This window comes from Vipera berus (assembly GCF_964194415.1).
Source record: "Vipera berus genome assembly, chromosome: 1".
Lineage (NCBI taxonomy): Eukaryota > Metazoa > Chordata > Lepidosauria > Squamata > Viperidae > Vipera > Vipera berus.
Genome location: NC_138202.1, coordinates 165,335,321 through 165,348,395, shown reverse-complemented (window position 1 = coordinate 165,348,395; position 13,075 = coordinate 165,335,321). Strand labels below are relative to the sequence as shown.

The following is a 13,075-nucleotide window of genomic DNA, read 5'->3' as shown; positions in this document are numbered from 1 at the left end:
TAACTAATGTTGTAACTTGTTCCCTTTATACATTTTAATATTTAGAATCTTTCGGTGTGCCCTGAAGATGAATCCATCATTATGTCCTCTTTTGTAAACACTATGACTTCCTTGAGTGTGAAACAAGGTAAGTGTGTGTGTGTGTGTGTGTGTGTGTGTGTGTGTGTTAGTGAGTAAGTGAGTGAGTGAGTGAAAGAGAGAGAATGAGATTAAAGGGTTTAAAAGGAGTATGGTTTCGTTGAGTTCCATAATCTTCGTTCCTCATTAAAAGCTACTCCCTTATACCAGACAGTGGCAGAAGAATAGAAATCTTGTGAGATATCCATATGTCGCAAGATCTTAATATTTACAAACAACATTGTGAGGTTTGGACCTTTAGTATATCTTATTTATTTATTTATTCGGGGACACCTATAATAGTGGAAGTGTTCTTGCTTGCAAGTGCTGGTTCCTGCTTTTTATCATTCTGAATAACGTTGTACATACAAATATATAGAGAGGTATATGTTTCATGCAGCTGTTTTAACCAAGTGAATAAGTGTCTTTGAACAATAAGTGTCATTCTTTTCTTTCCTGCATGTGTTTTTTTTAAAGCAACTGCCCACTGTCAGAAACTGAGCTGTCAGTCTTTCATTTTCAAATATAAACTCATCTTCTTCTAGATAACCCTACTCTTGAAAGCTAATGTGGCATTATCTTTGCCTTTGCTTGATCTCTTCAGTTTACTGTAGACTGTGTAATGTCCAGTGCAGGTACAGTTGGCACAGATGCTAAATTGAGAAGATTCCTTGCAAAGTATTTTCAGAAACTAAGAACTCTATGGAAAATTACCAATATAACTTAGGTCTCCCTGAACATTTTGACTAGCAGTGTTTCACAGGACAATTATCTGATAAGAATAATAAGATGTTGAAACTTAGATTTCCTCAGTTCAAATTTCAGTTAGTTATATAAACTGAGTTTTATTTAGAGAATATAGAGAGCTTTGCATAGGTCTAAAAATAATCAGCAAAATTCTGATATTAAATACATTTTACAAATTGAGGGATTATCTTCATTGTGCATTAAAAGTGTGCTACAGAGTTGATTTTTCATTTCCTTCTATGGTGCAGTTGAAGATGGAGAGGTATTTGACTTCAGAGGAATGAGGCTTGATTGGTTTAGATTACAGGTAAGAATTATTTTCTTGTACTCTAGAGCAGAGGTCCCCAACCTTTTGGGCACCAGGGACCGGTTCCGTGGAGGAAGGTTTTTCTGCGGACCAGAGGGTGTGTAGTTTTGTGTGCTACCTGCATCTTGCAGATGGGGCTTTGCTTGTTTGTGTGGACCGGTTGCTGGCATGACATGGCCCAGTACCGGTCCATGGACTGGGGTTTGGGGACCCCTGCTCTAAAGTGTTTTGCTTTTTTTCTGCTCTAATAATTTTCAGTCAAGCCAATAATTTTTAAGTGTATTTACTAAATAATAATAAATGAACTTAAATGATTAAAGCTGCCATTTTGCTCTGCTAGTAAAAAGTACATTTGCTACATGTTCTCATGCATGGAATAATTTGCATATGTGTTTGGTTAGTTGGAACAAAATAATATACAAATTAACAATAACAGGCGTAGATCTAGAATTTTTCCAACTGATCATTCCTAAATAGAAATGTTTTTAGAAGTTGCCTACTATGTTGTTTCATATAATCATATTCATAATGTGAGGATAAAACATACTATACCATTCACATAGTTAGAAAGCAAAATATAAAAACCTAAGATTGTTTACATGGGCTCTGCCTAGTGATGGGAAAGATAGTTTCTCAAAGATTCCATTGATTTTGAGTTGTTAATTTTTAAGTATATTCAAAAATCTGCAGTTAAAAAAGTATAACACAATACACAACTTTGATCTGATTCAATCAAATTATACCTTGGTTTAGAGGTGAAATATGCCCAGATTTTAATAGGCATTTGTATACTTCGTTCCATGTCTTTTATGATGAAACAAATCAGTGTGTCCATGATTAATTAATCATCTCATAAGCATAGGATATGTTTTATATTGCAATAACTCATGCCTTTAAAACAAAAAGCCCTTTGTTAATCTTAGACATGAATTGGTTTGCTGACAAGCAAGCAAATGTTATTTTTCTCCACCTACGTTGTAGTTTTCCCATATTTATTGCTGTTACAGGGCATTACATTGATTTGTGTTGGCATAACTTCCCTGTATGGTTTCATTGATTCTTATTGGACATGCTGGAAAGAGCTCAGGGTAGTCCAATATATAGGCTTTAAGAGCAATGCTCAAATTAGATTTTTTTTTAAACTGCTTTGATGTCAGGAAGTAGGATGCTATTAAATCAAACATTGATTCTCTGGAGTGGGTTTCAGTGAAAGTACAAGCTATTCTGGCAAGGCATTGTAGAGACTGGTCAATTGGCAGAACTGCTGTCAAATTCCAGCTGAATAAGCCCAACCAAGCAAAACACCAGAGACATGATGAACTCCAATGTTAACTTTATTAAGCAATAAACAATCCGGCAAGTTCTGAAGTAAAAGCTAGCTCTGAAGCAATGGCGGGAAGCAGTTAAAAGTGGAAAACTCTCCCTCCCATCTCTGACAGTACATATCACATTGTCCAGTACATCTTCTGGTAATTGTTATGAGAAGAAACTTTAGTTTGCCAAAACAACTCTTCAGCTCTCACGATGAGAAGACACACCTGTGGATTCAAACGGTTCCCCTCTCCCCCTCCCGCACTGTTGGCTACCCAGCGGTCCTAAAGACAGTAGTCTTCACAGCTGCTTCCAATTTTGTCATTTCTCGTGCTAGCTGTATCTGGGCAGAACAAGCTTTGGTTTGCATCAAATAAGCCACGTATGAACCATTCATTTATTTTCATGTAACATAGCAAGCTAGTGACACTTTTCTAACTGTCTAGCTTCAGTCTTTGGAGCATTGGGTATGTCTTTTGACATATTTTCTAGAAGTTCTAAAACACAGTCATCTTAATCTGGAGCACAAGCCTTTTCATAAAATAAACCTTCGATGTGGCTCTTGTTTAAAGCAAGAGCGCCAGGTAGCACCAGGTTATTTGAAGAAATGTAAAATAAGGTGTTACAAATAGAGATCTGTAATAACAGTTGAATAGCCAAATCAGTTTAGAAGGTTATCCCGCCTGTTCTTGATGAATATATTGTGCATACCTCAAGAGTATCCTTCTGGAAAGATCCCATTGTTAAACCCAAATCAGTTTTTCTTGGAAGTTGTTTTTTAAGATAATGTGTAAAGTCTGGTTTTCCTCAGTTGTTCAAAGAACAAGAGTTGGAAGAACATGCTGGTCTTTTTTTATATAATGTTGGATTTTTTTTCAAATGCTACAGGAGAATATGCTTAAAATTTTAATTCTGCATTTGGACTTAAGAGGTTTTTGGCTATAAACAAACTTAAAAATTTTTAACATACTGTTTCAAGTAATATTTACTTAATTGCTAATTGCCACATTACTATTTTGATCTGATTTGGCTTTCATCCCACTCAAGTAGCTTTATAAAAAAATATTTAAGCAATAAATGCTCTTTTATAAGGAAAATAAATAGCTTCCATAATTCTGGATTGAACAGTTATATAAAAGTAACTGGGAAAATCATCTTCCTAGATTCTCAAATGACTCTTATCAGTTTTGCTTATTTGTAATTACCTTTCTAAAAATAGACAAAATTGTTTACACACAAAAAGTTGTTAAGGAGCATTTTGAAATTTTCTAAATGGTGATTGATAAAAGTGACCTGTCCCAAGTTAAGCAAAATATACGGTAATGAAAGCATATTTTGTTTTATTTTTCATTCAGTTTTATTACATAAATATTTCCATATAAATGGTGACAGATTCTCTCAAAGGAATAGGTCTTAGCCTGGGATCCGTCTTTTGTTTATTTTCCTTGTTTTTTATATTTACAGGCTTATACTAGTGTGTCCAAGGCTTCGCTTAGTCTTGCTGACCACAGAGAACTTGGAAAAATGATGAACACAATCATTTTCCACACAAAAATGGTAGACTCTTTGGTTGAAATGTTGGTTGAAACATCAGATCTTTCTATATTTTGGTACGTCATTTAATTTAATTCTGAACTTTTGATATTTGTAATGTTTTCTCACCCATCTCTAAAGAGAAGGTATAAATTAAGAAATGCTTCAAAATGTCTGCTGTTAACACGATTAGATTGCAATTTATTGTTGTGTAGGACCCACTGAATTCCATGGAACAGTTTTGAATAGACATTATAGAAATGCACTGTTAATACATATGAGCTATTTCAGTTCAGAGATTGGAAGGGAACCAACTTAATCTGGATTTTAGTCATTTGATGCCTACAGAAGAGCAGGAATATAGCTACTGATTTTATTAAATTGTATCAGTTTAATCTAGTTGATTAAACTAGCCTCTTCACCATGCTATTGCTTATATACCTGTTGACAGGTATATAAGGTGGTAAGAAATAGATCTTGTGTGGAGGCCATAAGACGAGGCTAGCGATGGGTGTAGAGTTGGGTCATTGCTGCCAGCATGCCATTCATCTGTTTGGCGGTTGGTGGTACTGTGCAACAACAACAGGGGGGAAAATTGTGCCATCCAATCAGTTTTGACTCCTGGAAACTGCCCTTTGCAGTTTTCTTGGCAGCATTTTTTTAAAACTGGATTTGTTATAGGGTTGAGTGAGAATGACAGGCCTAAGGTCTCCCAGCTGACTTTGGCCTAAGCCAGGACTAGAATTGAAATGTCCCGATTTCTAGACTAGTGCCTTAACCACTATACCAAACAGGCCATGGGACACAGGTATACCCTTTTTCATTGTTTTGCTTTTATGTTTTATCAAAATCCACTCAGAAACATTCTTCTGGGTTGAATTTTTAAAAGATTGTTCTGCTCTTTTTTTCTTTCAAGAGGGCAAGATTGACTTATTTCAGAAACTTCTGAAGTGGAGATTGATTCAGTTGTAATGTATTATTGCTCTAAATTTATTTATTCCTCTAATTTTTATTAGAATAATTTGTGATGTTGTGAAGCTCTCGTATGTTACATCATATTTCAATCTTTAGATGGTCTCAGGCATTGTATAAACAGAATATACCATGTTTTCCCGAAAATAAGACCCAGTCTTATTTTTTATTTTTATATTATTACATTATTTTATTTTTATTTTTTGCCTCCAAAAGAGGCACCAGGTCTTATTTTCAAGGGGGAGGTCTTTTCCACTAATCTCGCGGCAGCAGCGCTGACAGCCCCGCCCATCCGGCCCACTTCTTTCGCAGCCGAAAGAGCAGCTTCATTCTGCAGCTGAGAATGGAGCTCCGGCCTGCATTTCCAAAAGGCCTGTGCAACCAATAACCGAGTTAGGGAATAAATCCATAGCTCGGTTCTCGGCTGCAGAGGCCTTCCGGAAAGGCCTCTGATGGCAAAATGCAGGCCGGAACTCCATTCTCAGCTGCAGAATGAAGCTGCTCCTTCGGCCGCAGAAGAAGTGAGCCAATGAGGCAAGTGTCGATCCATGGGAGGCCCGGCTGCAATGGTAAGCTCCACCCCCACACTAGCTTGATTTTTAGGCGTGTGCCGTGCCCCAAAACCCAGGCTTATTTTTGGGGTAGGTGTTATATAAAATAAGCTAGGGCTTATTTTCAGGGTAGGTCTTATTTTCGGGAAAACATGGTATGATATGATTTTTGGTATGTTAAATGTATGCACTTAGGTGCATATTTTATACTGTTTATTTTTTTTTATTTTTTATTTTAATTCCATTTCTATCCCGCCCTTCTCCGAAGACTCAGGGCGGCTTACAAGCTTAGCAGTAGCCTTCATTCTATGTATATGCCTGCTTATTAGGGCTTTCACACACACCCCAAGCGGCATTATTACAAAGTCAGCTTAATTGCCCCCAACAATCTGGGTCCTCATTTTACCTACCTCGGAAGGATGGAAGGCTGAGTCAACCTTGAGCCTGGTGGGACTCGAACCTGCACTAATTGCAGGCAGCTGGTGTTACTTAAGGAGGCATTAGCCCACTGCTCCACCAAGGCTCTTTTTATTGATATAAAACATTTTTTTCAAGTAAGATGAAAATGAATATACTGTTTTCCAATGATTCTGAACAGTTTTTACTGTCGTGCTTTTGAGAAGATGTTTATATAAAATAAGCTAGGGCTTATTTTCAGGGTAGGTCTTATTTTCGGGAAAACATGGTAGGATATGATTTTTGGTATGTTAAATGTATGCACTTAGGTGCATATTTTATACTGTTTATTGATATAAAACATTTTTTCAAGTAAGGTGAAAATGAATATACTGTTTTCCAATGATTCTGAACAGTTTTTACAGTCGTGCTTTTGAGAAGATGTTTCAGCAGTGCTTGGAATTGCCCTCCCAGTCCAGATACTCAATTGCATTTCCGCTGCTTTGCACTCACTTTATGAGCTGTACCCATGAGCTGTGCCCAGAAGAGGTAATACGGTGACTTAAAGTAACCCTTGCATAAGTAAAAAGAGAAGCTGTGTGTGTGTGTGTGAAAGGGAAGACTAGATTAGACTGCCCACTTCATCAACCACAATGAATCTGCTTTAACATAGTTCAAAATTTTGTCTGTTATATTAGAAATTCCTCCATTCTTGAGACATAAAGAACAGAGAGAGCTGGCTACTCACTCATACACACATATAAATAAATACACTAAAGTTTAAATCAGTGTTCAAATGTGCTGACTAGTTTATTAAAATATTTACACCTTCGATTTTCATAAATGACCCTTTAGACAGAGGAAACTTAAAATTCATGAGACATAAGCTGATAACTGATATAAATGCAGGTTCAGGTAGAAAAAAATGATTCCTATCGGATCAGCCTGACTTAAGTCTGCTTGTGGCAATGTTGAAGAAAAGGGGCAAAATTTATTTAGAGGTAATATGTCAGAGAGTAAGGAGTGCAGTTTGGTCTCATCCCCAACTCAGCAAAAATTTAGAGGAAACAGTTCTTAGTACGGGCTTGAGCTGGTTAGTTTCATTCCTTCTAAGTTAAGGATTTTTTTTTAAATGTATAAAATTATTCATATTGGTTCACATATATCTGGGGTGGAAAGAGGTTAGCTAGATATAGTAAGAATGCATGTCATCTCTTTATAGCTAATACTTTTGAAGGGAAGTCTAGCCTTGTGTACTCAAGATATCTGTTTATTCATTAGATTTATATCCTGTTGCTCAGTGTGTATAAACTGAATTCTTTAATATAGTGACTAAACTATAAAGAATAACACCTATTTGCCCTGGTGTTCATTCAGATAAATTCTAAAAGTTATTTTCAATGAGTATTAATGATCTCCTAATTTTAAAAGAGTAGAAATAAATTGAGAACTGGATTTATCTTGATAGAGACACCACATTGGTGATCGCAGTCTCTCCTTGTGTAACATGTTTTTGGATGAAATGGCTAAACAGGCCCGGAATCTAATCACAGATATTTGTACAGAGCAATGTACCCTAAGTGACCAGGTAGGAGTTAAATCTCGTTATTTTGTGCTGTAACTAAATGAAACTTGGTACTATGCAATAATTATACATTCTTTGTTTATCCCTGCCTGTAACCCTTTGTATTCCATAGTTTACCTTGTCCCCACTCACATTGAAAAGCCCTTTGGGCACAAACCTGTTTTTTGTTTCGTTTTTTTCATTCTATGTGAAATGTCACCTACATAAAATGAAAAATACGTAAAGTCATAAAAAAACTTGAATATTTCTTTAGATCATCTGTCTCCAATTAACTGCCCATCCTACAAGACCTGAAAGGGTTGGCATGCTTCAGCTCCCATTAATTAGACAGAACAAGGTCTACATATTCTCTGTCAAAGCACCTACCCTATGGAACAATAGACACCCTCAATGCTAAATTGGCCCCTACCCCTGCCAACCTTTAAGAAGACCCTGAAGCCTTGGTTTTGATGTGAGTCAGGATGATAAGGCAGGTGGAATAGTAAAGGGTGTGGGCCTAGTCCCCAGTGTAGTGTGTTTTACTATACCATATTTGAGTTATCATGTTCCGTATTGTATCCTTTTAACCCTTGTTAGCTGCTCAAAGTCACTCGGCTATGGTGGAGGAGACATAGAATTGGATGGATAGACGGGCAGACAATTCTAGAAACTTAGATATTGTTATATAATATATTTTCTTTAAATTCTTCGTAAAGTCCTTTTTCATAATAATCCAGTTTTTATTTCAACCAGAGACCAGCACAGCCTTTCATAATTGGAATAAAAAGAAATTAGAATAAAATCTTTTTTTCAGGCTTAAATGTCGTCATTACTAAATGGCAAGTATGTTAGATCCTGGAAATGGACAGTATTACTCAAGTATTTTCAAAGGCAAAATGGTTCTGAAGGTAGAAAGTATAACAATCCAAATGAAATTAGGGTTTTGGGTTTTTTTGTGGGGTTTTCTGGTAAATTGTAACTTGTTTTGAATTTTTCTCTCTCCTTTTTTTAAAGTTACTGCCAAAACATTGTGCCAAAACCATTAGCCAAGCAGTGAACAAAAAGTCAAAGAAACAGACGGGTAAGAAAGGAGAAGCAGAAAGAGAAAAACCAGGAGTAGAAAGCATGAGAAAAAATAGGCTGGTAGTGACCAAGTGAGTAATTCTGAGATCATTTATATTTAAGGAGACATTTGTCTTAACTTTTCTTTTGTCTTTTATATACATACGTAGACATCACGCTGTTCCCTTTCAGGATAAGTAGTGCTGTGCCAAAGGCAAAAAAAGGAGGAAGGAATAGAAAAAAAGAAACTACTTAAAAACACAAGATAAGAGAAAGAAAAGGAAATGTAGCTAAATATAGATTGTAATCGTACCATTCGCCATCCACAGCTTTCTGTCCTTGAAACCATCCTTGTTTCTACTACATCCCACACGATTTCATTCCCTATTCACTTCTTCCTTTTTGAGAATATAATCAATTCCATCAACCACACCTTTCTTAGAGTAAAGGTAAGATCTCCTGAATCGGGCACTGTCCTTTTATACATGACCAAACTATCACAGCATCCTTTTTCTTTGCACTGATCATTTCCATTTATATTCAGCCTACATTCATTTATCACTCCTCATGGTGTTTAATTACTTAATTTTATAGTTTAGTTTTCAGGCCCATTGCTAGTTTAACTTACTCCATATATCTAACCTGCCGTTCTCTGCCTCATTCAGGTTTTCAGCCAAAGGACTTCACTGTGTTTTGCAAAAGCATGTGCACATTCATGATGCGAACCAACGTAATCTATATTCTGTAACATCATCCTAAGCACCTTCATAAATATATTTTTTAAAAAAACAACAACCAGGAAACATTTCACATCTTTGTCTTTCTCCCTGTTTTGTGTTGAATCGTTTGCTCAGCATTCCCTTCTCTTGCATGTTCTTCTGTCATATACTAGTCTACTACATTAATTAGCCAATTTTCAATTGCATGTTTGCAGAAAGTATTCCATAATTCAGTTCCATTTACTCTATTAAATACTTTCTCTGAATCAACAAACTAAACATTTCTCGTATTTTACTGCTGCAGAGCCACAATTGATCTGCATGCTCCCTACTCAGCTAAACTTAACAGTGTGCTCCAAATTTAGTTTGTCACCTCTTGAACCTTATCAGTGAGAATCCTGCTAAAAAACCCTCCTTGGCCCACAGCAGCGGTCTCCAACCTTTCCGGCTCAGCAAACCGGCACCGGCAGGGAAGAGGAGATGCTTTTGCGTGCATACTTGCGTGTTGCTTTCACAAATGCAGCTTCACACAGTGCGTGCACGCACCCACCACTCACACTGCCCACTGTTCACAGTGGGTTGTGGCTCAGCACTGGGCTGTGGACAGTGGGTTGGAGACCCCTGGCATACAGTACAGATCAAATCCTGTCGTTTTTGCATTCACCTTTGTTGGGTTTCCTTTTGTTTAAGGAAATAGTAATGGCATTCTTCAATCTGTGTAGGTATCAGTGTGCTTCATGTTCTCATATCCTGATGAGACGCAACATGTCTCATCTGTTGGTCTGCCATGTCTTCTTATTTCAGTATTAAATTTTACCATGGATGTACTTTCTTCAGACGATGGCTGAGAAAGGGCAAGATCAGCCCACATGGTTGCTCTCCCTCCACCTATTTTGAGATGAACAATCATGTTCTTCTCAGCTCCAGTGATACTGGAGCCACGCAAGGCTAATTGGAACGCAAAACATTTCCCAGGGTTACTCAGATTTGCCTATTCATGTATGGTGGAGGGCTACTCTTAACAATTCTGGGTCTGCGTGACAAACTCCTATTTCTGTATTTTAACCTTCTGCCCCGTTCCATTCAACACAAGATAGAACAAAAAAATGCATCTCTTTTATCTTTGTGCAATTGTTCTTCATATAAAAATATTTTTTGCTTTTCATTCAATTATGTCCAATTGTTTGAGACTGCCTGGATAAGTCCCTGCAATTTTCTTGGCAAGCTTTTTCAGAAGTAGTTTGCTATTTCCTCCTTCAGTGACTGCTCCAAAATCACTCGGCTGATTTTGTGCTTAAGGCAAAACTGGAGCTCAAAGTTTCCCCCTGTTTCTAGTCTGAGCCCTTAATCACACCACCAAACTGGCTCTGAAATATTATATAATTGTATTCAAATAGCATACGTGCCCTCCCTCATCTTTATATCTTTTTTTTTAGATTGGGCAGATGATTTTTATGTAGATTTATCTACTTATGTGACTTATATATTCTTTGTTTTTCACCTACTCAAGCCTGGACAAATTGCACACAGCACTTTCTGAACTCTGCTTCTCTATCAATTACGTTCCAAACATGATCGTATGGGAACACACCTTTACCCCAAGGGAGTATTTAACATCTCACTTGGAAATTCGTTTTACCAAGTAAGTTCAGTGAACAGTTTTAAATCTTTATCTTTGGGTATCATGAATAACCAAAACCAAAGATTCGTCGGAATCCTCTGTGTGTATGTTCCACTAGGCACTGGCCAACTTTATTGTTGCTTATTTTCAGTCTTGCAATGATACTGTGTTTTGTCACAGTATAGTATTACCAAGGTTATGATCATTTATTTATTTTATTTTATTTTATTACATTTATATACCGCCCTTTCCCTGAGGACTCAGGGCGGTTTACAGGGAATTAAAAAACCAACCATACAAAAGTTAAAACCAATTTAAAAAAGATTAAACTTAACCCTGTGCAATTAAAACCCCAATTAAAATAAATTACTCCTCAGCCTGGGCCAGAGAGCTTGAAGAGCCAGGTCTTCAGGCCCCGGCGGAATGAACGGAGGTCAGGGGCAGTCCTCAGCTCCACTGGCAGCTGGTTCCAGAGGGCAGGCGCCCCCACTGAGAAGGCCCTATCCCTGGGTGTTACCCGCCGGCAATCTCTTACCGGTGGGACCCTGAGCAGACCCTCCCTGTGGGAGCGCACTGGATGAAGGGCACTTGATGCTGGCAGCAGGTGTTCCCTCAAATACCCCGGACCCAAGCCATTTAGGGCTTTATAGGTCATCACCAGCACCTTGAATTTCACCCGGAGGGCAACCGGAAGCCAATGCAGCTCGCGGAGTAGAGGTGTAACATGGGAGTATCGGGAGACCCCCATTACAACTCGCGCGGCCGCATTCTGCACCAGTTGAAGCCTCCGAGTGGTCCTCAAGGGCAGCCCCATGTAGAGAGCGTTGCAGTAGTCCAAACGGGAGGTCACGAGCGCATGAGTAACTGTGCGTAGGGCATCTCGGTCCAGATAGGGACGCAACTGGCGCACCAGGCGAACCTGGGCAAAAGCCCCCCTGGTCACGGCTCCTATATGGTCTTCAAAATTAAGTCGTGAATCCAGGAGGACGCCCAAGTTGCGAGCCCTATCAACGGGGGGTAACACCTCACCCCCCATCGTTAGAGATGGAATAGTCTGGTAGCAATAGTCATAGCAATCAGATATTCATGACAAATAACCTTAAGTAAGGATACTGGGAAATGTCTGTTCTTAATATCAAAACAAGTAGAATCATTGAGTCATAGAAAGTTCCAAGTCAATTGACATTTTGCGATAGGCACCTCTGTTGTTTTTACAAACACAAGAGTCTTGCTCTTGTTTAATCCTACCAGTTCAGTTAGGTCAGGTGGATCACGTAATATTTCAACATCTCTATATGGAAGCTTGATATATGTCATGGTGACACATAGTCAGTTCAGTTATACCATTCTATGGAAGAACAGGAAGATGCCCTGGAGTAATGCCCTTGCATATGAATAATTCATTTTCCCTTGTTGTTACTCTGTTGGCTAGGAAAAAAAGTAAACCAAAATTTAGTTTCACCAACACCAGAAAAGTAAACCAGAATTTAGTTTCAGAGAGTCCTGGCTTGTGATCATATGCTAATTAGGGATTGAGTCTCACTAAAATTTAGTCAACTGCTAAACAAAGCCAAACTTTACATCCTCTATAGAACTTCTAAATGCTTTGTTCAGCAGACTAAAGTTTACATTAAAGCACATTTCTTCTTTTGCAAATAAAGAAAACTGGCAAAGAGGCATATTTTCTGCCATTTCCTTTCAAATATGGGAATTACTTTGATAGGCTTCCTCCACATCTCAGGCAACGTCAAGGTGCATCAGGAAATAACACTCAACATGTTTTAATGACCACAGATAATGTGTTGCTTTTAAAGCTTCAGTCTCAATAATAGGTTCAAAGTGCCGACCTCATTTAACAAAAAGTTACAGATCATGTACGTGCAAAATCCATGAACAGAATTTATTAGGTGGCAGTTTATAGCATTGTTGCTTGACCTAGCTGTAGCCTGCTTTAATAAGAAAAGTAATAAGCTCCTGTACTCCAAGACAAAACAAAATCCAAGTAAAAATTAAAGGACAACTATTTTGTTTTAATCATGTGTATTTAAACATTTTAACTGTTCATTGGGTCCGATGGATTGCAGCTATTAGATGGTGATTGTTTTGGATTTTCCCTCCATATGTTATTCTGTAGTAGGACAAGTGAGGCTTGTTCTTTAATCCACTTTCTAACGC

General features: G+C 37.8%; 1 protein-coding gene across 2 annotated transcripts in view; it reads left to right on the top strand.

Moving 5' to 3' along the window:
* Positions 1-13,075, top strand: part of NCKAP1 (NCK associated protein 1) — a 77,911-nt gene that overhangs the window by 48,694 nt on the left and 16,142 nt on the right. For both annotated transcript variants that reach the window (XR_014024621.1, XM_081313885.1), the window contains exons 14-20: positions 46-127; positions 1,113-1,171; positions 3,947-4,092; positions 6,351-6,483; positions 7,403-7,522; positions 8,513-8,652; positions 10,790-10,921. Coding sequence is in view for 1 of the 2 variants with exons in the window: in XM_081313885.1 (XP_081170011.1) it covers positions 46-127; positions 1,113-1,171; positions 3,947-4,092; positions 6,351-6,483; positions 7,403-7,522; positions 8,513-8,652; positions 10,790-10,921 (812 nt within the window). In the remaining variant the exon portion in view is untranslated. The remainder of the gene's footprint in view (positions 1-45; positions 128-1,112; positions 1,172-3,946; positions 4,093-6,350; positions 6,484-7,402; positions 7,523-8,512; positions 8,653-10,789; positions 10,922-13,075) is intronic.